General features: G+C 56.8%; 8 protein-coding genes across 8 annotated transcripts; 5 read left to right on the top strand and 3 right to left on the bottom strand.

The window, feature by feature from the left end:
• Positions 1 to 826: 826 nt before the first annotated feature.
• Positions 827 to 2,754, bottom strand: IWZ02DRAFT_444809 (oxidative stress survival, Svf1-like protein). The gene is made up of 4 exons (XM_066767127.1): positions 2,544 to 2,754; positions 2,274 to 2,489; positions 1,781 to 2,205; positions 827 to 1,704 (listed from the first exon to the last, which is right to left on the bottom strand). Exons 1-4 carry the CDS (start codon positions 2,564 to 2,566, stop codon positions 1,229 to 1,231), a joined length of 1,140 nt encoding a protein of 379 aa, XP_066625399.1. The 5' UTR covers positions 2,567 to 2,754; the 3' UTR covers positions 827 to 1,228.
• A 497-nt stretch (positions 2,755 to 3,251) lies between these two features.
• On the top strand, positions 3,252 to 6,330 carry IWZ02DRAFT_186149 (kinase domain-containing protein). The gene is made up of 3 exons (XM_066762352.1): positions 3,252 to 3,746; positions 3,797 to 5,210; positions 5,265 to 6,330. The coding sequence occupies exons 1-3, from the start codon at positions 3,489 to 3,491 to the stop codon at positions 5,999 to 6,001; spliced, it is 2,409 nt and encodes an 802-aa protein (XP_066625398.1). The 5' UTR covers positions 3,252 to 3,488; the 3' UTR covers positions 6,002 to 6,330.
• IWZ02DRAFT_186126 (uncharacterized protein) lies at positions 6,310 to 8,052 on the top strand. The gene is made up of 3 exons (XM_066762349.1): positions 6,310 to 6,760; positions 6,863 to 7,741; positions 7,795 to 8,052. The coding sequence occupies exons 1-3, from the start codon at positions 6,601 to 6,603 to the stop codon at positions 7,938 to 7,940; spliced, it is 1,185 nt and encodes a 394-aa protein (XP_066625397.1). The 5' UTR covers positions 6,310 to 6,600; the 3' UTR covers positions 7,941 to 8,052.
• Positions 8,053 to 9,705: 1,653 nt separating this feature from the next.
• IWZ02DRAFT_186190 (uncharacterized protein) lies at positions 9,706 to 12,813 on the top strand. The gene is made up of 2 exons (XM_066762353.1): positions 9,706 to 10,367; positions 10,426 to 12,813. The coding sequence occupies exons 1-2, from the start codon at positions 9,997 to 9,999 to the stop codon at positions 12,710 to 12,712; spliced, it is 2,658 nt and encodes an 885-aa protein (XP_066625396.1). The 5' UTR covers positions 9,706 to 9,996; the 3' UTR covers positions 12,713 to 12,813.
• A 1,027-nt stretch (positions 12,814 to 13,840) lies between these two features.
• On the top strand, positions 13,841 to 14,950 carry IWZ02DRAFT_186132 (uncharacterized protein). The gene is made up of 2 exons (XM_066762350.1): positions 13,841 to 14,415; positions 14,486 to 14,950. Exons 1-2 carry the CDS (start codon positions 14,189 to 14,191, stop codon positions 14,871 to 14,873), a joined length of 615 nt encoding a protein of 204 aa, XP_066625395.1. The 5' UTR covers positions 13,841 to 14,188; the 3' UTR covers positions 14,874 to 14,950.
• IWZ02DRAFT_186146 (uncharacterized protein) lies at positions 14,848 to 15,251 on the top strand. The gene has a single exon (XM_066762351.1). It carries the CDS (start codon positions 14,959 to 14,961, stop codon positions 15,193 to 15,195), a length of 237 nt encoding a protein of 78 aa, XP_066625394.1. The 5' UTR covers positions 14,848 to 14,958; the 3' UTR covers positions 15,196 to 15,251.
• A 1,598-nt stretch (positions 15,252 to 16,849) lies between these two features.
• Positions 16,850 to 18,136, bottom strand: IWZ02DRAFT_357504 (uncharacterized protein; the record flags this gene model as incomplete). Its single annotated transcript, XM_066764317.1, has 2 exons — positions 16,850 to 17,056; positions 17,132 to 18,136. Coding segments are annotated over 2 exons (1,212 nt in total), but the record flags the coding sequence as incomplete, so codon positions are not given.
• Positions 18,137 to 18,923: 787 nt separating this feature from the next.
• On the bottom strand, positions 18,924 to 20,194 carry IWZ02DRAFT_444795 (uncharacterized protein). The gene has a single exon (XM_066767126.1). It carries the CDS (start codon positions 19,893 to 19,895, stop codon positions 19,260 to 19,262), a length of 636 nt encoding a protein of 211 aa, XP_066625392.1. The 5' UTR covers positions 19,896 to 20,194; the 3' UTR covers positions 18,924 to 19,259.
• Positions 20,195 to 22,106: the final 1,912 nt, after the last annotated feature.

Genomic DNA, 22,106 nt, shown 5'->3' with positions numbered 1-22,106 from the left:
CAAAGAAGAGATTTGGAGAGAAGAATCACATCCAACGACTTCTCATCGCTCATACTATACAGTAGAAGGAACAGAAACAAGACCAATGGGCCACCATGAACGGACAAGCAATGTTGAGTACAGAGGGGACGAATCGCAGCTGGTGAGGCGATTGAAACCATCGCTCGTAAATTCCTGTCTCAGTCTCAAGTTTCATTCAGAGCAGCCTCAAGCAATGTCTGTTTCTAAAGCCATTGGACCCCACCGTCTCCTCAACGTCGTCGCTTCCTTGTCAATCACTACATACCTATCTGTCATCCATCTGTCCACGATATCTTGGGCAGACCAATAGAAGAGAGATGGAAGGGTTATCGGAGCATCATCACGCGCTCGCTCGCAAATGGGCTCGATAGCATTACTGCTCTCTTCCCCAGCCTTCCTCGCTATCTGGCTGTCTGCCAGTCAGTCTACACACACACACACACACACACACACACACACACACACACACCCAAACGCGTCCATCGCACGAGGCGTCATCATGGTCGCAGTAGTGGGGGGAAATTCAATCTCCAGTCGCTAGGGAAAGAAAGAAAGAAAGAAAGAAAGAACAAATCCGGGCTTCTGTCAATCAAGTAAATTGGATTTTTTTCTTTTTTTCTCACCGGCTTACTCGAACTTCTTCTCCTCGTCTTCTCATCTTCGCCATGGCTTTTCGGGTCTGCTGGCTAGGCGTTGAAAAAAAGAAAAAAAAAAAAAAAAAAAAAAGGTGATGGCATGGGAGCGCGAGACGTGGTGGCGCGGCCAGGCGGAGACACTGGCATGGACTGATGCTTGGATTTTCCCCCGAGTGAAGCCCGAGTAAGCAGGGACTGATGGGAGAAGACAGGAGACGTGGCGCTGCTGCCAATGCAGCCGCAGGAGATGTCATTAAAGGCAGAAGACCAGCGCGGAACCAGTCCAGCCCTTTGGCTCTGCTTTCAGGCCGAAGCTATTTTCAATCGCAGTGTTTTCACATGGACGGAAAGAATCATGTCCAGCCGCGAAAAAAAATCCAATTGATCGTGTTTCCAATTCAGTCATGACACGAGAGAGACGGGCGGCGAAAATTGCTTCACCGTCCGTCAAGCTCCCTGATTAGTGCTGTGCGGTACCGAAAAGAGACATGCGCCAAACAGTGTGACAGGAAGAAACGACCACAACACAGGACTAGCCAGTCCACGACCATGCGTGGCTCTCCTGAGCTGCTCTACTCCGAGATGAAGGTTGCCTCGGTGAAGAGGGTGCCTTCCTCCACCTTCTCCTCGCCTCCAATCTTGATCTTGATGGGCAGCTTGGGAGTGTATTGGTAGATGTAGGGCTTGGTGCCTGCGGCACTGGCGACAATGGTCTTGATGAATCCCGGCACCTCGGCCATGACGTCAACCCGGTCTGTCCGGGGGCCGAGCGAGCCACTCAGTTCGGCGTGCAAGTCTTGTTGTCCATCGACCGTCTTGCCATTCCACGTAAAAGCCGCAGAGACAGGCTCGGGCCAGTCATTCTCCGAGTCTTGCTTCTTCTCGGTGTGCGCGGCGGTGCCATTGACGTTGGCTGCGATGAGTTTGTCGTCGGTGGCGATCGCCGACACATTGACCGTCGTAGTGCCGTACGAGGGGGGCGTGGTGAATTCCATCATGACGGCCGAGTACGTGGGGGACTGGAAGTCGACAAAGTTCCAGCGCGCCGCTATGGAGAATACCGTCAGTAGGTGCGTCCACGAGGCCAGGAGAGCATAGTGTGGGTGGTGAGAGGTCAGGCGTACCTGCGTGGTGCGGCTTCATGCCCTGCAAAGCATGCACAAACATGCCACGGCCAGTAAAGTCAATCTCGCCGGTCTTGGTCAGGACGCTGCCCTCGACCTTGCAGCGGGGCCAGAAAGCGTGGCGCATGGAGCCCCACGGCTTCGCGGGGTCGGTTCCAAAGTAGCTGGTGCCGTCCTTGCCCACGACGAAGCCGGGAGCCGTCCTGGTGAACTTGAGGTTCACGATGCTCTGCTTGTTGGTCGACGACTTGATTGTGTACGAGCTGCCATCTTCGGACAGCTCGAGGGAGCAGTTGTCGGCGTAAAAGTTGTAGTTGCCCTCGCCGAAGCGAGTGTTGCTGAGTTGGTCGGTTGACCACAGATGCGGCGTTTTGCCGTCTTGGTAGAAGATTTTGGAGCTAAATTGGCAGGTGGTGCGCAGGCCGCTGTCGCAGAGGACGGTTAGCCAGTTTTTTTTTACTTGCACCAGCCCCGACCAAGTGTTTGTGCTCACGCTACATTGCTGTAGATGACTTGGGCCATGCCGATGATGCCATTGTCAGCGGTTATGTAGAAGGTTTGGGTTTCGACGTTGGTGTAGTCGAGGGCGCGCCACTTCAAGTCGGCCTTGGTGAGCTCGGTGAAGGGGGTTTCTTGGGCTTGCTTGGTGACGGGCTGGATGGCCTCGGGGCCGTAGATGGGCTCCTGGGTGCCGGCGACGTTGGCCAGCCTGAATCGAGTGAGCAAAAACCATAGGCGCGGTTGGCGGGGAATCTAGACTGACTGCTGCTTGGCCCAGTTGAACATGGCGGCGGGGGGAAATGGAAATCAGACGATGGGCGACGATGGGGTTGACGGCGTGGGGGAGCGGGCGAGGGATGTTCGTCAAGAGAGTGGAGTGAGGGAGGTGAGGAGGAGTAGCGTGGGCAGTAGCGGTTTGAGGTGGTGGTGGTGGTGATGATGCGGGTAGGGCGGCGGCGGCGGCGGCGGCGGGTGCATACCTACATGTAGGTAACAAGGACCAGGTGCGTGGGTTCGGCTGTCATTTGGGCTGTCAGACGTGCAGTTTCTGACTCTTGCTGCTTGTTTCCTCCCCCCACCCCACCGCCCACCGCCCACCACCTCGACTTCGCCCACTACATCCGTCTGTGACCTCAGCCAAACCCACTCTGCTGCACCTTGACTCTGTCCGCTCACCGGCTGGCCTCGGCCTCTCGGCTTCCCTACCCATCACATCGCTCCTCATCCATCGCATCTCTGACTGGACCTGGACCTGGACCTGGACCTGGACCTGGACCTGCCGGCATCTTTCTTCCGCCGCCCGGCATAGGTCCGCCCTACCAACCTCTCACCTACCTATGACGCGCCCGACCGCTCGCCCGTTGCTCTGACCGGACCTCTGCTTCTCTCATTCTTTCGTCCAGTCCCCTTTCTCCCTCTTTTCCATCCGGCCTTAGCATCTGCGCCCTCGTGTCTTTGATCCCGGTATCTCACCAACACCGCTCCGACCCTCGGCACTGCTCCCGCGCTTGTCCCTCTGCCGCATGCCCGCCATCTCGACTCCATCCCCACGATTCATCAACTTGTCCCACGCTGTCCCACGCCCCTTCTCCCTGGCGTGCGTACCTCAAAGATTTCTTTTCCTTGGAATCCTTCGCTTAACCTGCCGTTCCCTGTGACCGTGCGGCATTGTCTTTAATTGAATTTGGCGCTTGGGCTTCCGCTCAACATGTCCAAATTAGAAAAGGGCGACGATGCTGCCCACCAGGGCGTCCGCTTTGCCTCGCACAATGAGGAAATCGAGCCAGAGGACGCCTTGCGCCAGGTGGAGATGCTGACGGGCGAACAAGGAAAGCCTAGTGATCATCCTGGCTCCCACTCACAACAAGACCTATCCTCCCTCTCGCGCTCGCTGCAAAACACAAAACTGCAGCCAAAGACCCTGGAGCACTTTTCCTATGAGCCTGTCTCGCTTCCAGCCTCACGAGTACGCTTCCCAAGTCCGGTATCGAATCACATGCTGACCCATACTTGCAGGCGCCCTCGCCCTCGTCTGGGTCGAGAACTCCCATGACATACTCCGCCGTAGCATCCCCCAGACCCTCTCCGCCAACCTCTGCCATGCACTCGCCTCCCTTGACTCCTGCGGCTACGCAATCGCGAGACAAATCGACTGCCTCAAACCGTCATTCCCAAGACTCGAGCGTTGTGACCCCGGAGTTGTCCCCGCCCCATGACACGCCGCCCACTTCTTTATCCACCACCGAGGAGGACAAGAAGAAGCCCCTTCAAGTAGCGGTCCCTGCCCCAGACCACAAAAAGGCAAAATCGACGTCAGACACCACAGGGATCACTAGCCAGCCTCGAGAGCCGCCCAGATTTACTCTCGGTCCGACAGGCGACTCATTGCCCAGCTCAAAGGATGTAAGCCCCTCGGCCTCTGGAACCAGCACTCCGGGCGAACCTGCCGCACCCGCATCGCCTCAACCATTCATCAAGCCCATGCACTCGCCCCGTGGAGAAATCGACGACCCATACGCCCGCAGCAAGCGCCCTCCCCAAAAAGTCGACAGGCACTCGCTCGACCCTCGCTTCATCTTTAGCTCAAGAGATCCACGCAACCGGTCGACCACTTCTCCATTGCCTCGATCCCGCGGCAACGGCGCAGAAGCAAAGCCTGCAGATGAAAAGCGCCACACCTTGTTCGGATCCCACCACCACCACCACCACGGCAAAAAGAGTGACCATGGAGACAGCCGCAAAGAGGCGGGGGAAGAGCTGGAGCGGAAACATGGTTCCATGTCTGAACTGAAGCGCTTCTTCAAGATTGGACACAAACACAAGGACAAGAGCAGGCCTTCGTCGCCGGCCGGCGACAGGAAAAAGTCCGGCACGCGCACGCCGCCCTCGAGACCCGGCTCAGTTGCCATACCTTTTGCCGACGATCACGGCCTGGAAGCCAGATACGGAAAATTTGGCAAGGTGCTTGGCTCCGGTGCCGGTGGATCAGTCCGAATCATCAAGAGAAACACCGACGGCGTCGTGTTTGCGGTCAAGCAGTTCCGGGCACGACACTCGTACGAGACTGAAAAAGAGTATACCAAGAAGCTCACGGGAGAATTCTGCATTGGCTCGACGCTGCATCATGGAAACATCATCGAGACCATGGACCTGGTGCGCGAAAAGGACGCCTGGTTTGTGGTCATGGAGTACGCGCCGTACGATCTCTTTGCCATTGTAATGACGGGCAAAATGAGCAGGGAAGAGGTGGCGTGCTGCACGCTGCAGATTCTCAATGGTGTTACATACTTGCACAGCATGGGACTGGCGCATCGAGACCTCAAGTTGGACAATGTGGTGGTCAACGAGCATGGGATTATGAAGATTATCGACTTTGGCAGTGCCGCAGTCTTCCGGTATCCCTTCGAAAACGACATTGTCCTTGCAAGCGGTAAGTCAGTGTGGGTTCCGGGCTGCGTCAGTTGATTAACAAAGGCTCGTGCAGGCATTGTTGGCTCGGATCCCTATCTCGCACCAGAGGTGTACGACTTGCAAAAGTATGATCCGCAACCTACTGATATTTGGTCAATTGCCATCATCTTTTGCTGCATGACTCTCCGAAGGTTCCCCTGGAAGGCACCGCGAACGTCGGACAATTCGTTCAAGCTCTTTGCTTCTCCGCCAAATACCAATGATTGGCCGCAACACACGTCGCGAAAGTCTGACGTCCAAAGCAGTTCCAAGAGCGTTGTTGACCTCAAAGAGCACGAGAATGGACATGCAAACAAGAGGGGCATCGAAAGCGAGCCTGTGAGCCGGCACACGAGCCATGTCGACCCCAAGGACGTCAGCGAACCTCAGGAGCATCACAAGGACGGAGAAGCAAATCACGCAAACGGGCGCGACCGTCCGGCTACGTCAGGGCATGCCTTGGCATCCGCCAAGGCCTCAGGAGGAGCAGACACGACAACAGCCCCGCAGGTGCAGCAGACGATCAAAGGTCCGTGGCGACTTTTGCGACTGCTTCCTAGGGAGAGCAGGCACATTATCGGAAGGATGCTGGAAATTGACCCCAAGAGACGCGCGACGTTGGAGGAGATTCTCGAGGACAAGTGGGTCAAGAACACACCCGTCTGTCAGCAGCTCGAAGGTGGGCGGGTGGTCAGCGCCGACAACCACACGCACACGCTGGAGCCAGGAAACGCTCAGACGGCGGCGGCGGCGGCGCCGAGTAAGAAGTAGTCGAAGTCACGTATAGCTGTACATAGATGCGCGCAGACATTTTTGGCGGGCGTTTCGTTTCGTTTTGTTTCGTTTCTTGGATGGAGGCGCCGGGACTTGGGACTGGATGAGTGGTATCGTATCGTATCGTACCTATGGCATTGGCCGGCAGCGGACGGGGATAGAGCTTTTGCAGCGCGCGCGCGTTCCGTTGGTTAGAAATATAGAGCTTCATTCACAATGGAGGTTGGACCGAGGCGGAAATTAGCTACCGTAAGGAACCGTACCACGTCCATTCCATTTAGCCGCGTACGAGACACGACGTCACGGGTTTCGTCGTTGGTTGGGCGCTAGGTATTCATTTCTCACGAGTTCGTCCTGCAACGTCCCACGCCGCTCGTCGTCGCCATCAGCCCAAGCGCGCGCGCCGCAGAGGCAATCGAGTTGCTGTCCGTCATGGCCTCGGTCACGCGATCCACGGCTGCCAGAACGCTTTATCGGCGGCCAATTATCGCGGCACGTTTTGCGGCCTCAAAACGCCAGCCCTTCCCCCGATCTGTCCTGCGAAGCTCCCGCCCCCAGCTCCTCAAGCCATTTTCTCCCTTCAAATAGCCGCCATCATGGTCGCTCGCCATGTAGTTCCCATCAACACGCTCAAAAATTCCATCCACGCCCTCAACCACCCCGACCATTCCCAGGCGCCCCACCCGGCCTCGCAACCGCTGTCCTTTGGCGAGCACAGGAGGATTTCGTCCATTCCGGGGTCCAAGACCGCTGCCGGTGAGTTGTGGAGCAATTGAAAACTCTGTCCTCTTGGACTGCTTGGCTCGTCGTTTGGAAGACGCCCAAATTTGAAGACACAGCGCTGATAACCCGCAACAGCCTTTCTCACGTCTCTCTCTGCCAACCTGACTCTCCCCGACTCCGAGTCGCCTTTGCCCTCACCTATGTCGACTCCTTCGCCTCTTAGGGGAAGCAATCACGATCTCCACGGCTCCCATCTTCCGCCGCCCTCGCCGCTGTCCTCGGCCGTCACAATGGCCCCAGACGAGACCAACGAGTCAGTCCCACCAGACTCGTTGTCACCCGCACACGCGTCCAAACCAATCGCAGCACGGGGGCAGCCTCCTTCATCGCCCATAGCTCCAGCGGAAGCCCGCCTGTCGACTGCCGTCGATGGATCCGAGGACCCTCTGGCGGGCGTACCGGAGCTGGTGACGACAACCGCAACGACTGAGGACGACAAGATTGCCGCCCTGAAATTGGTTGCGGACAGCGTAGCGCAACAGCGGCAGGCGGCGTCGTGGGCGCTGCTGTCGCACCCGACAATGCTGGCAGCGTACGTGGGCCTGCTGGCAGTGGTATCGCACTTTGTCTGGCGCACCGACGGAGACTGGCCACGGCTGCTAACAACGGGAGCGGGCGTCACCATGGCGCTGCTCGTTGCGGTGCGGCTTATCACTGGCCGTTACATTTCTCTGGCGGAGCAGATCAATTGGAGCTTCTTGGACGACGCGGATTCCCTCATTGTAACCAAGTTTGGCGAGCGCATGATTGGCGTACTAGTGTTGGGTTGGGCGGGGCCGAACATGCAGGGCAATCGCGCGCAGAGGAGGCGCAAAGGCAAGGGCGTGGTAAAAGCTTGGACAGTGTTGCTCAAGTACAGAGGAACAGGAGTCGGACTCGGTCTGCTGGAAGAAGCTGTGCGGGAAACTGTGCGAAGAGGAGGAGAAGGCGTCGAGTTTGCAGACGACCACGCCAGTACGTTTCCAAAAGCTCGAAACTCGAAAGGTTTACTGATTCGGCATCTACAGATTCCCACCGCATCCTGCCTGCCTACTTCAACGGCACCTTCGAACGCGGCGAAAAGCGCGCGCGCAAAGCCTTGCAGTGCGTCATTGAAACTTCGGGTGCCTTCGGCGGACGCAGGAGAAAGAGTTCTCTCACGAAAGCGCCTTGAACCTTCCACGGGACTCATCGCATCTTTCGAAAACTCCACACTTTGGAGTTGCGCCAAGGCAAAAACACAACGCAGCTTCCAGGCGAATAGAATCGCAGAAGATTCGGGCAGTGATGCTAGTACAAGCATCATATCGTGCGAATAGATTTCGTTCAAACCCGGTAGCTGCGCTGTTCCTCCAATAGATCGACTATAGCGCTCTTGCGCCGGCCACTCAAAAGATATGGTATATCGCACTACAATCTTATCAATGCTCTGCTTCCAATCGGAATATCGACAGCCTGCCATATATCCAGCAAGACTGCTTGGCTTATCGCGCGCCTGGCCGTGCCTATCTCTTCCGTTCTCTCTCTCGTGTTCGCAACCCGAGCGGAGACTTGATCTTGTCCAGCTTAATCTGTTCAACCGGAGCAGCCGCACCACCATGCTTGACCTCACATCACACAGACAGACGGCCATCCAGCCTAGAGCGGACCCAGAACGTCCGCCGTCCGATGAGCAGCCCCGTGTCGCGGAAAGAGTTGCGTCTATCTTCCCTCCCGTCCAATTACGCCAGCTGCTTCATCCGTTGTCATCATGGTTCTCCGCCATTTCGATTGCAATCGAGCACGAGCCTATCGCAATTGTAATCTCCAACGCCGTACGATTTCTGCCTTCGAAAACGATGCGTGGTCGAAGCCTTGGCTAGACTGTGCTGGGCACTAGGGCTTGCTTGGTAGGATGGGGGCGCATCTCGGCCACGCATGCGTGCCGATCTTCTGCTTGGAGAGAGAAAAGCTTCGCGGGCGGACTGCATGTTGATTGCGTGGTTGATGACCTGATTGATTGGCGGAGCGGGGTTGAGCGATTGGCGCAGAGGCGACGTGGGGAGTGGGCGCGTCGAGGCCAAGATGCACATGGTGCGGCGGGAACCGGCGGGGCCCTGGGGAGAGCGGGTCGTGATGGATGTGGATGACGCGTTGTCGTCTGGGGTTTGGGGTTGAGTGGGGGTTGAAAAGGACTGTGCAGGATTTCCAATATGAAGAAGCGAGGTAAGTCCTCAAAGAGAAGGTATGGAAAAGGTTCTCAGGCGCTTGAGATGATGCAGTTGGAGTCTGGTACGGTCTTTACTCGATAGAGCTGACACAATACAAATGGAGGGAAGCATATTATATCGGCCAGCGTCTCTCCATTCCCCCTGACCTTATGCGTCCGCCTCCCCTCACGTTCTTGTCAGCCCCCTATTTGTCCCCCATCACGCCCGTCCCTTCTCCTCCACTTTGGCCTCGCGCCCCATTCCCCTACACCCCGGCTTTCCCTCCCGATGATCGCCCTACCATTCCCTGCACGCTCCCGTCCCGTCCGTCCCGTCCCGCCAAGGAGGGCACCTGTACAGCCCTGCGTTTCATCGCACCTATGTTTCAGCTTTGCTCAGCTCGCTTGTTCCCGATGCTATTGAGACGCCTGGGCAGTATCTTTGACGTTCACGTATGATTGGATTGGCACCTACGCGTACCGGCAGCCGCTGGGGAGCGATGGATGAGTGAGCAGGAAAGATAAGGTGCTACTTGATGAGCATTCAGGTCTTTTTTGGGTTCTTTTCCAGTGTAGGGTCTTTTCTTTACGTTGGTGTCGAGACAGAGCCAAACCTCCCTCTTCGCCGCGTTTGTCGTTACTTCGCCCCAATGATACAGACTTTCGAGTTGCGCACTCAAGATTGTGTTTTCTTCGAGCTTGGGGACGACTCACAATTCGGCAACATCTGCACACAGGCAGTTTTCTTACTCACTTCACGATCCTGCAAAAAGAACTTATTCAGCTGCTCGGAAGGGCTACCCCACGCCTTCCAGCATGTCATCATCACAACGGCAGGAAGTCTACAGAGCAATCATAAGGCACAAGGCAGAGGCGCGAACATGGGGAAGTGCAACGGTGGCAGTTGCGTCAATCATCACTGCAACAGCCTCCATGTCCCACCTGCTCTCTCCGACTCGAACACAAGTCACAAACACAGGTTTGGCGCTCACTCGCAATCCATCAAGTCGAGTCTCTTCCGACGGACTATCATTTATTCATTATGCAACAGAATTCTGCGCCTTCAGCCGATAATGCCCAGAATAATTCTCCTCCCCCGTCAGTGGAAGACGACAAGGTCTACCGCAAAAGCGAGTTGGCGACGTCTGAGCCCAAGGCGGACATAAAGCATGACTACGCCATCGAGGAGGCGGCGCACATGTCGACGGATTCCACGCGCGGTAATGGGAAGGCTGATACTGCTGCTCCTGCTGCTTCTTCAAAGGACAAGGGGTCAGTAGGCGAGATCGCTGTACCCGAATCCGACCACCATGCGAGGACCATTGATCACAACACTGCGAAAAGGCATCGGGTACCTCTCCAGAGAAGTATTCCACGCTTTCGCGGCGGCGGCGGCTCACCGCGCTCGCCAGTGTAAGCTCGTACCTCGTCTCGCTCACCAATCTTGTCCACGACACTGACACTTTAAAAGAGCTAGATCCAAAGACTTCATCCGACGGCTGTTCGACCGGAAGAAAGGCACAAAATATATGACCCTTGGCACACCTTACTCGTCCCTCACTGCGAAGACGCCTCCCAATCGCAGCAGTAGCTGTCTGGATTCGGCTTCCAGTCAGGGGTCTCCGAGCCTTTTAGGCGATCAAGCGTCGCGGGAGCAACGGACTACAGAGCGACCTTGTGGACGCGTCGGTCAGAGTGAGGTGGACCGAACAGATAAAGGCAGGAGAGCTGGCCAACAGGAGTTTGCGTCGAGAAATAAGGGCATGATTGGAAGTTCTCCTGGAGTTGATCCACCGATGGACGCTGCCTTGGCCCCCGGGAAATCCCAGAAGTATGAATCTGCAGAAGGCTCTTACTATCGTATCTCACAAGGCGATGGAAGCGGAGAAGGCACGACTGAAGATACGCGCAATCAACAACACAGACGGTACTGTCACGACATGCCTTGTGCTCCTTCCACGATGGACATTCCTGAGGCTTCTGGTCGCAAGGGAGTGAAGTGTACGCCGCGTGCACATGAAATAAGATCACGAGTAGAATCTATAGAAATGGTGAGAACTACGCAGGAGTCTTCGAAGCTGGCTCCGATTCCCAGGCCCACAAGTCTTCCTGATATTCTAAGACACCAGGCTCAAAGCTCTCCGCTGAGGAGCACTCCGGCAGCGAACTCGCGGCCCACTCTCAATGCCCGGGTGAGGAGCAAAGATAAATACGAACTCGAGAGAGCAGAAAATGATATGCTTCGCATCGCCTCGTCATGTGGCACTTCATGGGGTAGCTCCGAAACACTCTGCTCTGTGGCGCCATCTCGCTCGTCCCTCAAAGAAACAGTCGACGTTGCCAATCCCTCGGAATCAAAGCAATTCTCTGCTTTCTCAACACAACAACAGCAGCAGCAGCAGATCCAGCCATTACAGCGGATTACGAACGATACCAGAATCAACGTCCATATTCCGCCTCGTCTGACCGCTGCGACGGAAGGGGGCAAGCCAGGCACCGCCGCGGGCGTCGACCGTTGTTCCGGACCGCAAAGGAGCAATTTTGGTAGCCTTGGTGGTCCCATGGAAACATGTTTGAACAGCAGTCCAGACACTCCTCCTCCTCCTCCTCCTCCTGGTGGCGCAATCACAAACATCGTTGTGGACGTCGAGACTACCACCAATCCTTTTCCTGCCGCTGCTGCGACTCGCGTTGCGCCAGACGCCACCAGTGCCAGAGACTCAACCGCCACGACGGCCTTGATGAGGGGAGGTGGCCGCAGACCGCGCCTGGATCCAGATGCGTTTGCACCGCCAGAGCCGGATCCAGCGCCACAGGCATCGCGCGGCCGTTCCGCCACTTCGAGTCCGTCGGCTCCGCGTGTGGGACCTATGAACGCCACAAACGCTGCTCAAACTTCTTCTTCTGGTTCTCCTTCTGTGGATGGCTGTGGCGGTGACTATGAGAACCACGAAGTCTCGACTTCGTCTGCATCTTGCGACTGCACTGGCACGAGCAGTGTCGTCAACGCAGACGACGACGACAACAACGACGATGGCAGCAGTACCGATGTCGATGATGTGGGTCCTGACTTTGCGTTGGCGTCGTCGTGCGGCAGCTCGCCCGGCACTGCTGCTGCGGCCATCGCTGTCGAGGTGACGTCTTTCCCTTGCTCGCTGCTTCGTTGCGTCGATGTCGTGCGTCTTGCCGCTGCTGGGCCAACGACTGCGGATGCAGCGTCAAAGCCGCAACTCGACATCGACAATCATGTGCCGAGTCGCACGTCGAGTCTGGAATCTGAGGCTTTTTCTGCTCCTCGTCTTGATGATGTTGTTGATGCGGGCGAGCTTGCAGTCGCCGATGCAACGTCACCGACTGCAAACGGGAAGGAGTGTGACGTGGAGGGGGATACCGAAGTCGACAACAGTTCACCATCACAGTCCTCTCGTCTTCGTCTCAGCCTGGAAGATCAGCCCATCCGCTCGCCAAAGCGCCAGGCCAAGCCGTGGTGGGAGACGAGCTCTGGGTCTGCAGAGAACGACTTTGTGACGTGCAGCGAGGGAGAAGCAGGGGAAGTGGAGAAAGAGGAACTTGTTTTGGATGGGCCTACTTTTTGTTGTGGCGGTGGCACCGGTCATGATGGCGTTTGGGATGGCGATGAAGCGGTGGGCACGATGGACGTGGGAATAGTAGATTTGACTGTGGGGAGGAGGAAGAGAGATGGGCGGAGGGAACGGGCGGATCGCTGTTCAATGGGTAGTTGGATTTCGATGGAGTAGCGGTCTCTTTTTCTGACGTTAGCTTAGGTATCGCAATGCTTCTTCACCATGTTTCTATTCTGCGTCATTCTCACCTGCTCTAAACGAGGCATTCCGAATTTATGGAAGCAGAGCATCCATCCGATGGGTAAGGTCAGTATAGTATAGTAAGGCATACATAGCGTGTAGGCAGATGGATGGGCAGGTAGATAGGTATGTAGGTAGGTAGGTAGGTAGGTAGGTAGGTAGGTAGGTAGGTAGGTAGGTAGGTACCAGGGAAATCACCCAAGCAAAGAGACGGGCAGCAGGCAGAGCTGAGCTTCCGCATGTACTGCTCTCACCACCACCACCACACCAACCCATCTATTCCCACCATCAAATCCAGCTCCTCCAGATCTATCTATCCCGATCCAATCTAATCCAGTTTCCCTCTGTTACAGCGTAGATAGATATGCCAGCCAGCCAGCCATCCATGTCAAGAAAGTGTGTAATGTTTCTACCTGCTTACCAGCCAGCGGATGCAATCCACATCCACCCACGCCTTCCTTCATCTCCAGAACAACGATCATCATCTTTCGAGAAGGACGGCGGCGGCGGCGGCGACTTCACACTGCATGGCGGTCGTTGGCTCATGGGCGGTGGCAAAGGTAGCGGCTCTGTTGGCTGGTTGGCTGGATGGCTGGCTGAATGCCCATACTTCTACTCCTAGTAGTAATGGGAGTGCGTCTGTTGTTTATTTCGGGAGGGGGCGCACGGGCACTAGGGAAGAAGAGGGCGTAGTAACACTCCTTCCTGCCTAGTGGCATGGGCTGGCTGGCTGGCTGGCTGGCTGGCTAAACGAGCGGTTGTTTGGTGGAGCCAGAGGAGGGTGTCGAGTCAGATCGAGCCGAGTCGGATCGAATCGGGCGGATTCACTGACTGGGGGAAAATTTTTTTTTTTTTTTCTTTCCTTTTCTTTTGGTTCCTGGCGTGAATGGTGTCTAGCGGACCAACTCAGGTCGTTCGACGCACGTGTGGCATGGAGACGCAACGCGAGTGAGCGAACGAACGAACGAGATGCGTGCTGTTGATGCCACGCTTGATGGCTGTGGTGGGCAAGTTGATTTGTGAGGCGGTTGCATAGATGGATGGATTACTGGAGGAGGGAGTTGTGATTGTTGCGATTCTTGCAAGCATCATTTTTCTTTTTCATCACCTCTCACTTTCCTTCTGTTCCGTCTTCTTGACATGGATTCAGGAGGGAGAGACCTCATGCACCATGCATGATGCTCTTGGAGATGACGGGAGAGAAAAAGAAGAAAGAGGACAACAGGGAAAGCGGAGAATGAGGAGGAAAGTCGTCTGTGTAACTGCACAACGGGCCCACCTACCAACCCGCCTGCTCTTCCTCTGCGCAGCAGCACCGCGCATGTACCTTCCTTACCTCTAGCATCCCCTCTCGCAACCGTCACCATCCATGTCATCCATCGACCGCTCTCTGCCAGTCGCTCTACGCGGATGTTGGCCATGCAGATCCAAACAACCAGACTGACTCGACGAGGGCAGCGCGCAAGCAAAGTCCATCATCTGGCCAGTTCAGGCTATCCTCAGAGCTGCTTTCGGATTCGGAACCTCGACATTCCAGATTGGAGACGCGGCAGTCGACGTCGCACAAAGAGGGACGCTCGGTCGGGTCCGTGTCGATCGGTCGTTGCCCAGACCAACGGACGCGCCCAGCCAATGTAGTCAGTCAAGCCCAGAGAGGGGCGGAGCGATCGAAGGGGGTTGTGAGAACGAAAGTAATAATGGATGCAGCCGCAGCATAAAGTACATGCGTTCGTACTTGGTGCAGGAGGAGGAGAAGGAAGGTGCTCACGCCACGCCCCGCGACGAGACGAGACGAGACGAGACGACAACGACGATGCAGCCAAGTAGCCGATCCCCGTCGCCTTGTCGCTGCTGCGGAATGCCGGACTCATGCATTGTTTTGAACGAGTCGATGCTTGTGGTGGGTGGTAGGCAGCGGTGTCATGGCTCGACACCTCGTGGGTGCGCACTGGAGACATGCGCGAGACCAACGCTCACGCTCACACGACGCCCGCCCGCCCGCTCACTGGCCCGACGCCGCATTGCAATGCCATGCCACGCCATGCGATACGACACGCCTCGCAGGCTGATGGGCGCGCGAAAAAAGCTAACATGAGCACGACAGCAGCTCGAAACAAGTCTGCCACTGCGCAGTGGCGGATTGCCGCCGTAGCTAGACATGTCGCCGTGGGTGCACGCATATGAAAAACAGACAGGACCGACAGTCAGCCGGGGGAGGAGGAGGAGGAAAGCTTTGGTGGTGGATCGCTCACGGAGCGCTTGTTGCTTTTTTGCTATCCTGGTTGGTTAGTTTGTTGGTTGGTCGCTTGCCTGCTTGTTTGGTGACATGTAGACAGGGCAGACTAGATGCGGCACTGCGCCAGAGCAGAGTGGGGCTCGGCGCGGCAGTGGGGTCTCGTGGTGGTTGGTTCGCTTGATGAGAGAGGGGGTTGCTGTGGGGGCTGATTACAACACACATGGCGGTGGATGCTGATAGGGGGGGAGGGGGGGTGCTATGTAATGGCTGCTGGATTCCCGTCCATGGAAGAAATGAAAAATGAGAAACGAAGCGTCGCGCTTGTTTTGGGGTTTCGACGCCCTGACGAGGTGACAGTCGCTGACAAGACAGGAGATGAGCCATTGAAGGAACGGCGAGGTCGAGACGATGTGGGCGGAGGATGCCGTTGGCCTTCATTACTTGATTCCTGCCTCCCTCTTGGAGCTTGGCCGAGCCAGCCAGCCAGCCCCAGCCCCAGCCCAGCGAGTGGGTCCGGCTCGCTCCCCGCGTTTGTCTCGACATGGTTAGAACAGCCCTAGCTACGATTCAGCAGACAGAGAACCCTCTAGAGATGGGTGGGTGGACAGCCATGTGTGAGAGGACCAAGGAAACTCGTGTGCGTCTTCTTTCATTTCTGGTCGTCGTCGTCCCATCTATAACTATGCGTGATTTCGTCTCGATTAGGCCATTGCTCAAACGCTCCAGGCATGATGAATGTACATGGATCGAGGGACAAAGGGAATTCGACTAGACTCGTGCTCCAAAACGACGTATGGTAAACGCTGCAGAAAACGAAACAAAGAAGCAGCAGCAGCAGCAGAAGAAGAAGAAGAAGAAGAAGAAGAAGAAGAAGAGGCACTGGCGACACACGTCGAGTCCTCTGTTGGGGTATCATCCAAACGCCGGGCGGGCAGGCAGGCAGGCAGGCAGGCAGGTGAAGTCCATCCAGTCAGCCACAGGCAAAGAGTGAAGCCACTGCTGAAATGTAGCCTCTCGCCCGCCCCCTCCTGCTGCCATGATTTTAATTTTGCGATGCAGCCATCCATTCATCAGCCGTTGCGGTATTTTGAGAAGTACAATGCGTTCATGTGCTGAATGATTGTGTTTCCACCCTTTGGATCGACCGTCCGTGGTTGCGGCTGCGGGTGAGCCATGTTGATGGATCTGAGATAAGCTCAGCCTCGGCGTCCATGTTTCACGGCCTGTTTTGTCTCTGCGGTTTGTGGCCGATTCGCCCCCAATGGTGTTGATGTGAGGTGATGCGTAACTGTTGCTGCTAAGTCCTAAAATGCCGAGACGCTCCGATGCGGGTGACGCCATGACTAGACTTGGAAACCGGCGTGCGTGTGGGAGCGCAGGTTGGTGACCTTCGCAGAGTGAGCCCAGGCAATCCAGCTGCACACATTATGCAAGCCTGGATCTCAAACAACCAAGCCGCCAAACGCCTCGGCCACGCCCGTCAGCGGTGCCTTGGCGCGACCAAAGAATAAGCGGCTCCGTCGGTTGCTCTGCTTTTGTTGGTGCTCCCGCTCGCCCTCACTCTCAATCTTCTTCAGCTGGGGCGCTCCAGCGGCGGCAGGAGCCGGGCGTGTCCTGGCTGGGCTTAGCGGCTCACTTGGGGCATCGCCACCGCGAGGACCAAGCAGTTCGGTCTCCGTAATCGTGTTTCGAGCTGTGCTGTTGCTGGTGATGGGCGTGAGGTATGCAGAGTAATTGCCGTCGCTTTCGACGTGCACCGAGAATGGCCGCACGCTCTCGCCGCTCATTTCGCGGCGCATAGTCTGGCGCCGGACGGGCTGGCGAAGGCAGGCGTCGCGTTGATCCGGAGTAAAGTGGTGGGCAGAGTAGTGTGGCGGCAGTTCGGAATAGTACGAGACTGTCTGCCGTTTGGCGTTGATGCGCAAGCGGCGGCCTCCGTGGAAGACGACGTCGCTGGCTCTCGGGGAATTGCTCATGAGGACCGGGGCGCAGCGCTTGCGGTAGCGGAGAAGAGAGGACGGAGAAGGGTCGGGCGTTGCGAGCTTTGCGCTGACGTCGGGTCGAAGCTCTTCGAATGATGGCCGGGAGGTGCCCGTCACGGACGTCACGTCTGTAACACCGTCGGTAAATGTGGGCTGCTCCGAACTAGCCGTGATTTCCGTTTCGCTCCTTGCCAGATTGACTTGAGGAGCTGCCGAGGGGAGCAACAGATCGGACGGGTCCATTTCATCGCTGTCGGCTTCGCGGGCCACGGGAATGGCTGGACGCTCTTCCTCAACGGCCCCCAGGGCAAGGTTGGGGTACATGGTGCGGATGATGCGCTCCTGCTCGGCGAGCAATCGTCTGGCAGAAACGTCAATGTTTTCGCTGCGCGGCCTGGTGCCGTTGGAGCCGTCAAGTTGTCGCTGACGCCGTCCGCGCCTGGGTATGCTGCGGTACCTGGGCTCGCTGCGGACGTCGAGCGGCTGGGAAATATCGACGGCGGTGCAAATCTGCTCAACCCAGTCAAGCATATCCGCCTGGTCTCGACTGCACAGGAGGAATTGCTCGGTTTCCAGTCTGAGACGAATGACGTGCTCCCTGATGGGCCAAAACAGATGGGGGTCGGTTTCGAAGAGTGATTGGCGCGCTGCAGGAGGAATCAACTTGGCCAATGGCGAACGGGGAACCGGGTCGGTCTTCTTGAAATCCAAAGCCAGACCGATTTCGGCGTGTTGGAGGGAATAAGTCTTGAGGAGACGGCCGGGCAGGGGCTTGTGGGAGCGTTTGGCGAAGAATTGGTGCTTGAGGCGGTAGATGCTGAGCATGGTGCCGCGGAGCACGACGTAGACTTCGACCCAATTGGCGTGCTTGGAGCAGGGAAGCTCGAAAATGTTGGTGACTTCCTTCTTGAAGGCCAAAGGACCCTGGAACTCTATGGCGCACGAGTAAGACGGCAGGTGATCCAAGCTGCGTCTTGACTCGGGATGGTCGAGAGAAGAGGCATAAGTGGGAGGAGTCTGATTTGGGTCCTGGGGGAGCGAATGGGTGTGGAAGGTGTTGTGGTAGCCGTAGCAGCTGGTCTGGGCGGCCCTGGCATCGTCCAGAGGGTCCTGCTGCTGGGTCGAGGGATTGGGAGACATGGTATGGGGATGGCGGTGATGGCGAAGGAGAGCGGCGACTAGAGCAGCGAGCGCCATGGTGTGATCTTTTTATCGGGATATGAGACTTGTCGCTGGCGGGACCGGGGCGTTTGTGGCACCAGACGGCCTCTTGGACTACTACTCAGCAGTTGCACACATGGCTCGCGGAATTAGGTTTGGTGTGTCGTGGCGAGAGCGTGGTCCGGGGGGGGGATGGTGTGGCTGAAATTTGGAGCAGATCGAAGGAAGGGTGCGAATTGGACATGAGGCTCGCCCGGGGACAGTGAGGTTGTGTAGGTAATATAGGTGGGTAGGCAGGTAGGTCATGTAGTGGGCAGCTTCTACGGTTATAGCATGCATGGGCTTGGTCTGTGGGTGTGCAGTCGCAGGTGACCCTGCAGGTGGACCGGGAGGGGGGGGAAAGGCTCGAGTCGGTCACGCCAGGCCAGGCCAGGCCAGGCCAGGGCAACTTGCATAGGCAGGCCTTGATTCAATCATTGTTCCTGGGCTGACGCCGTTGTGGCCATGGGTAACAATAGACCCGTAGCGCAGCCAACGAGGAGCCGAATCCTCTGCTTTGCAACAGTCTGCTACTCTACAGTACAGTGTTGGAGCAGTGGAGAGCCGAGCAACGGCATCCCTCCAGAGCTTGTTTCTCCGCACACGTCGCGCAGCCCTAAGTAACAACGACAACAGGGAACAGGACGACGCTGTGTCTCCACACGGCATGGATCGCTTTTCGCGCTGCAGCTGCCACGGCTGCACGAGCCTTTCAGTTGGCATGACCGTCGTGCCACTGTCCTTTTTCGTTTCTCTCTCTCACTCTCTCTCTCTCTCTCTCTCTCACTGGCGCCAGAAATCGGTGACGTCTCGCCGCGACCATCTTTTCCTCGGAATAGACGGACCCCGCTTCTCCACTGTCACACTCCCTCCTCAAAAGTTCGCTATACCAAGCAATTTCCACCCTCTCCAGGTCAGGCCCGCAGCCAACTCATGACAAGCCGTCGCCTCTGCCCGATAAAAACTCTAATGCTTGTCCTGGCGGCCCGCACCCCATGGCCCAATCGCAACCATGCCATTTCACTCGCTGCCAGGTTATCCACGTGCCTTGAATTTAACCTCTTCACTGCGACTGTCTGGACTGTCTGCTGTGTTTGCAAGCCATTGCACGAGAAGACTTCGCTCTCTTCTTGGCCGCCGCTTTTTCGCCTCTTGGTCGACGCAACAAAGCCGACTGCACCTGACCACCCGACGCCGTATCTCGGCCTTTTCTCGACAAGAAAGAAAAAATTTGTACATCCATTGCATCACCAGCTGCCGCCAGTAATTTGCAGCCCTCCGTCCTGTCCTGTCCCACCACCCTCACCACGTCTTTCGACGACCAGATGCCAAAACCAAATTCATAGCCAGCTTCCGTCCCAGGTTGTTCCCCGTCGCCGCGGGACCCTTCGATACGCTTAAACCGGCCAGGGTTCCTGACGGTTTGCCGTTGTTGTAAGTGGGCACATGACGGGCTTGCCGCGTGCGGTGCTGGTCCACTTACCGCACGTCGAGTCTCGCAAACCGCACAACGGATCCAACTGCCGTGCACGACGAGAATGGACCGGCCAATCAATACGGCGACGTCGTCTTGAATTCTTCGCCACTGCCGTTCGTCCCGGTGGGTTTGCGCCGTCTCTGGCGGCTGCCCTCGCATCTCTAGTTTGATGACTATCTTACCTTGGCATCCCATAATGCCATGCAACCCATCGCAACCCATCGCAACCCATCGCACCCCATCACACCCCACGCACTGACGGGTAGGGCGTACGACCGGGAGGCGCTGCCACTGCCGGCCATGACATGACCGCGTTCTCAGTCTGTCTCCTCTCTACTTAGCTGAACTGTACCATCTGCCGTGATCATGGCTCTGCCAATTGCATCTGAGTTTTTTCTACGCTTGCAGTCTTAGCCTGTCCTAGTCTCACGTCGCGGCCGTCAGTCGCATAAACACCGCTCTTCCAGCCACTCTCCATCCGGCCCATCCCCGCCGCAACGACGACGACGACGACGACGACGACGACGACGACGACCGCTCGTCTTCAACCACAAATCAACCACCGGCCATTTTTTCCTTCGCACGACGCATCTTCCCCAAACCTCCATTGTGCCACACCAACGCACAGTTCCGGATGACTGATCTTCTCCCGCCTCCTGCTACTTCCACTATCGGCGATGCGTGCTATCGTGAACATCTCCCGCTCCTGCAACACATTTTGCAGACAGACGCCTCGAACACGTCAACCTCCGCTTGCATCCGCACCCAATTCACCACTGCTCTTCTCCCATCTCTCTCCGCACTCAACACCAGGGTACATGGCACGATGGGCGCACATACCCGCAACTCGCCCGCCGCCTCGCGCCGCTGTTTCCTTCCCCTGCTCCCGCCATCTCATCACCCGCCCGCCGCCTCCTGTCGCAGATCCGAGATCCGCAGCCAGGCAGGTATGGGGCAGGCAGGTCGTTGCGTACCTGATTGATCTCCACGCGACGCGCTTGTTCCACCGCTGGACCATCCTCGTTTTTCCCTCTTCTCGTCGTACCTCGACACGCGCGTCTCTTCTCCGCACATCTTCATCTCGCCAGACACAAAAGGCGGGGTCCCCCCTTCCCCTCTCCCGTTTCGCTCATGTAAGTCTGCCCCCTCACCCCGTTCCCCTCACTCACGGCCATCGTCATCCTCGGCGCTCTCGCGCCTCTCTCTCTCTCTCTCTCTCGCCGGCCTGACATGCGCTACACGTCTGTGAGGTGGTGGCTGGAAAAGGGAAGACGCTCGTTCCGTCCATCCAGGCACGGGAAGGTATAGTAGTAAGCCACGATGCGCCACATGGCCGGCCAGCGTGTACAGTTGTACCCTTCGTACCGCCGCTTTCCGTCCCTTTGGCTCCCCATCGTCTGATTGACCTTCCTTTTTGGGCTGCGCGCGATGCGGAGAGCTCAGCAGCTTCGGAATCGTGAGGTGTTTCGGGCGATGTGAGTTCCGAGGGAAACGTGTTGGATAGCGCGCGCGTCGTGTCGACGGAGATTCGTTCCTTGCAACCCCCTTGTTTTTTGCCGCCGCTCGAGGCGCAAGTTCAGAGCAATAAGCTGAAGGGCGAGAAAGAAAGCGGCGATGTAGATACGTCTTTCGAGAGTGGCAGATGGACGACTTTGATCCTGAACAGGCAGGGAGGCGGAGCTTGTGATATCTCAGCCCCGGGCCTTCTTCCTACTTTACCACACCGTCTTCTGCACTGCCCGCATCTTCTTCTTCCTTCCAGTCATGGCTTCAGACAGACACAAGCAGGCGTGTCAAAGCACAGTAGTGAGTGCAACAGTGAAGCGCATCAACCCACCACAGAAAGTGGAAAGCAACGGTGCAACTTCCGACGATGACGTCGATGGGTGTGGAACGAACACGGACAGGCCACTGAGTTGGTTGCTTGCATACGGCTGCTGCTGCTGCTGCAGGACAGACACTGCGAGAATACACGTCTTCAGACATTCCACTCTTCCGACGTGCCGTGGTTGACATCGTAGCTGCAAACACAAGACGCGCATCACTCACTCACTGCATCTTCCAACACTCAAAAGTCCCCTGGCCATAGTTCCGGCAGAGCCATCCACGCCATTCACCATTTGGCAAAAAAAAAAAAAAAAAAAAAAAAAAAAAAAAAAAAAACACTTGGCTGAGAAAATCCATCGGACGTCCAGCTTCCTCAGACGTTGTTCTTCCTCCTTTGCTTTACTAACGGCTCGAGTCTTTTCACTTGCGCGTTTTGACTGGTCATGGTGGGCACATCAACGAAGGGTGTAGATGGCACCAACTGCACTGCTTCATGGGCAGGCAGGCGGGCGGACGGACAAGCAGGAACCGTCGATCGATCCAAAGCAAGCGAGAGCAGAGCAAACGAGATCCCACCGCCCACACAGTCTGTGTGTGTGTGTGTGT

Source organism: Phyllosticta citriasiana (assembly GCF_038021145.1).
Source record: "Phyllosticta citriasiana strain CBS 120426 chromosome Unknown IWZ02scaffold_3, whole genome shotgun sequence".
In the NCBI taxonomy this organism is placed as follows: domain Eukaryota; kingdom Fungi; phylum Ascomycota; class Dothideomycetes; order Botryosphaeriales; family Phyllostictaceae; genus Phyllosticta; species Phyllosticta citriasiana.
This window is presented reverse-complemented; position numbering and strand designations above follow the sequence as displayed.

Bases quoted from the DNA above. Each gene is read 5' to 3' on its own strand.
- IWZ02DRAFT_444809 (XM_066767127.1), bottom strand. From the start codon at position 2,566: ATGTTCAACTGGGCCAAGCAGCA. The intron at 2,206-2,273 runs GTGAGCACAAAC...CCTCTGCGACAG, and splicing joins GTCATCTACAGCAATGTAGC to CGGCCTGCGCACCACCTGCC. The intron at 1,705-1,780 runs GTACGCCTGACC...TATTCTCCATAG, and splicing joins CATGAAGCCGCACCACGCAG to CGGCGCGCTGGAACTTTGTC.
- IWZ02DRAFT_186149 (XM_066762352.1), top strand. From the start codon at position 3,489: ATGTCCAAATTAGAAAAGGGCGACGATGCTGCCCACCAGGGCGTCCGC. The intron at 3,747-3,796 runs GTACGCTTCCCA...CCATACTTGCAG, and splicing joins TCTCGCTTCCAGCCTCACGA to GCGCCCTCGCCCTCGTCTGG. The intron at 5,211-5,264 runs GTAAGTCAGTGT...AGGCTCGTGCAG, and splicing joins CGACATTGTCCTTGCAAGCG to GCATTGTTGGCTCGGATCCC.
- IWZ02DRAFT_186126 (XM_066762349.1), top strand. From the start codon at position 6,601: ATGGTCGCTCGCCATGTAGTTCCCATCAACACGCTCAAAAATTCCATC. The intron at 6,761-6,862 runs GTGAGTTGTGGA...AACCCGCAACAG, and splicing joins GGGGTCCAAGACCGCTGCCG to CCTTTCTCACGTCTCTCTCT. The intron at 7,742-7,794 runs GTACGTTTCCAA...CGGCATCTACAG, and splicing joins GTTTGCAGACGACCACGCCA to ATTCCCACCGCATCCTGCCT.
- IWZ02DRAFT_186190 (XM_066762353.1), top strand. From the start codon at position 9,997: ATGCAACAGAATTCTGCGCCTTCAGCCGATAATGCCCAGAATAATTCT. The intron at 10,368-10,425 runs GTAAGCTCGTAC...ACACTTTAAAAG, and splicing joins GGCTCACCGCGCTCGCCAGT to AGCTAGATCCAAAGACTTCA.
- IWZ02DRAFT_186132 (XM_066762350.1), top strand. From the start codon at position 14,189: ATGTTGGCCATGCAGATCCAAACAACCAGACTGACTCGACGAGGGCAG. The intron at 14,416-14,485 runs GTCAGTCAAGCC...TAATGGATGCAG, and splicing joins GGACGCGCCCAGCCAATGTA to CCGCAGCATAAAGTACATGC.
- IWZ02DRAFT_186146 (XM_066762351.1), top strand. From the start codon at position 14,959: ATGAAAAACAGACAGGACCGACAGTCAGCCGGGGGAGGAGGAGGAGGA.
- IWZ02DRAFT_444795 (XM_066767126.1), bottom strand. From the start codon at position 19,895: ATGGGTTGCGATGGGTTGCATGGCATTATGGGATGCCAAGGTAAGATA.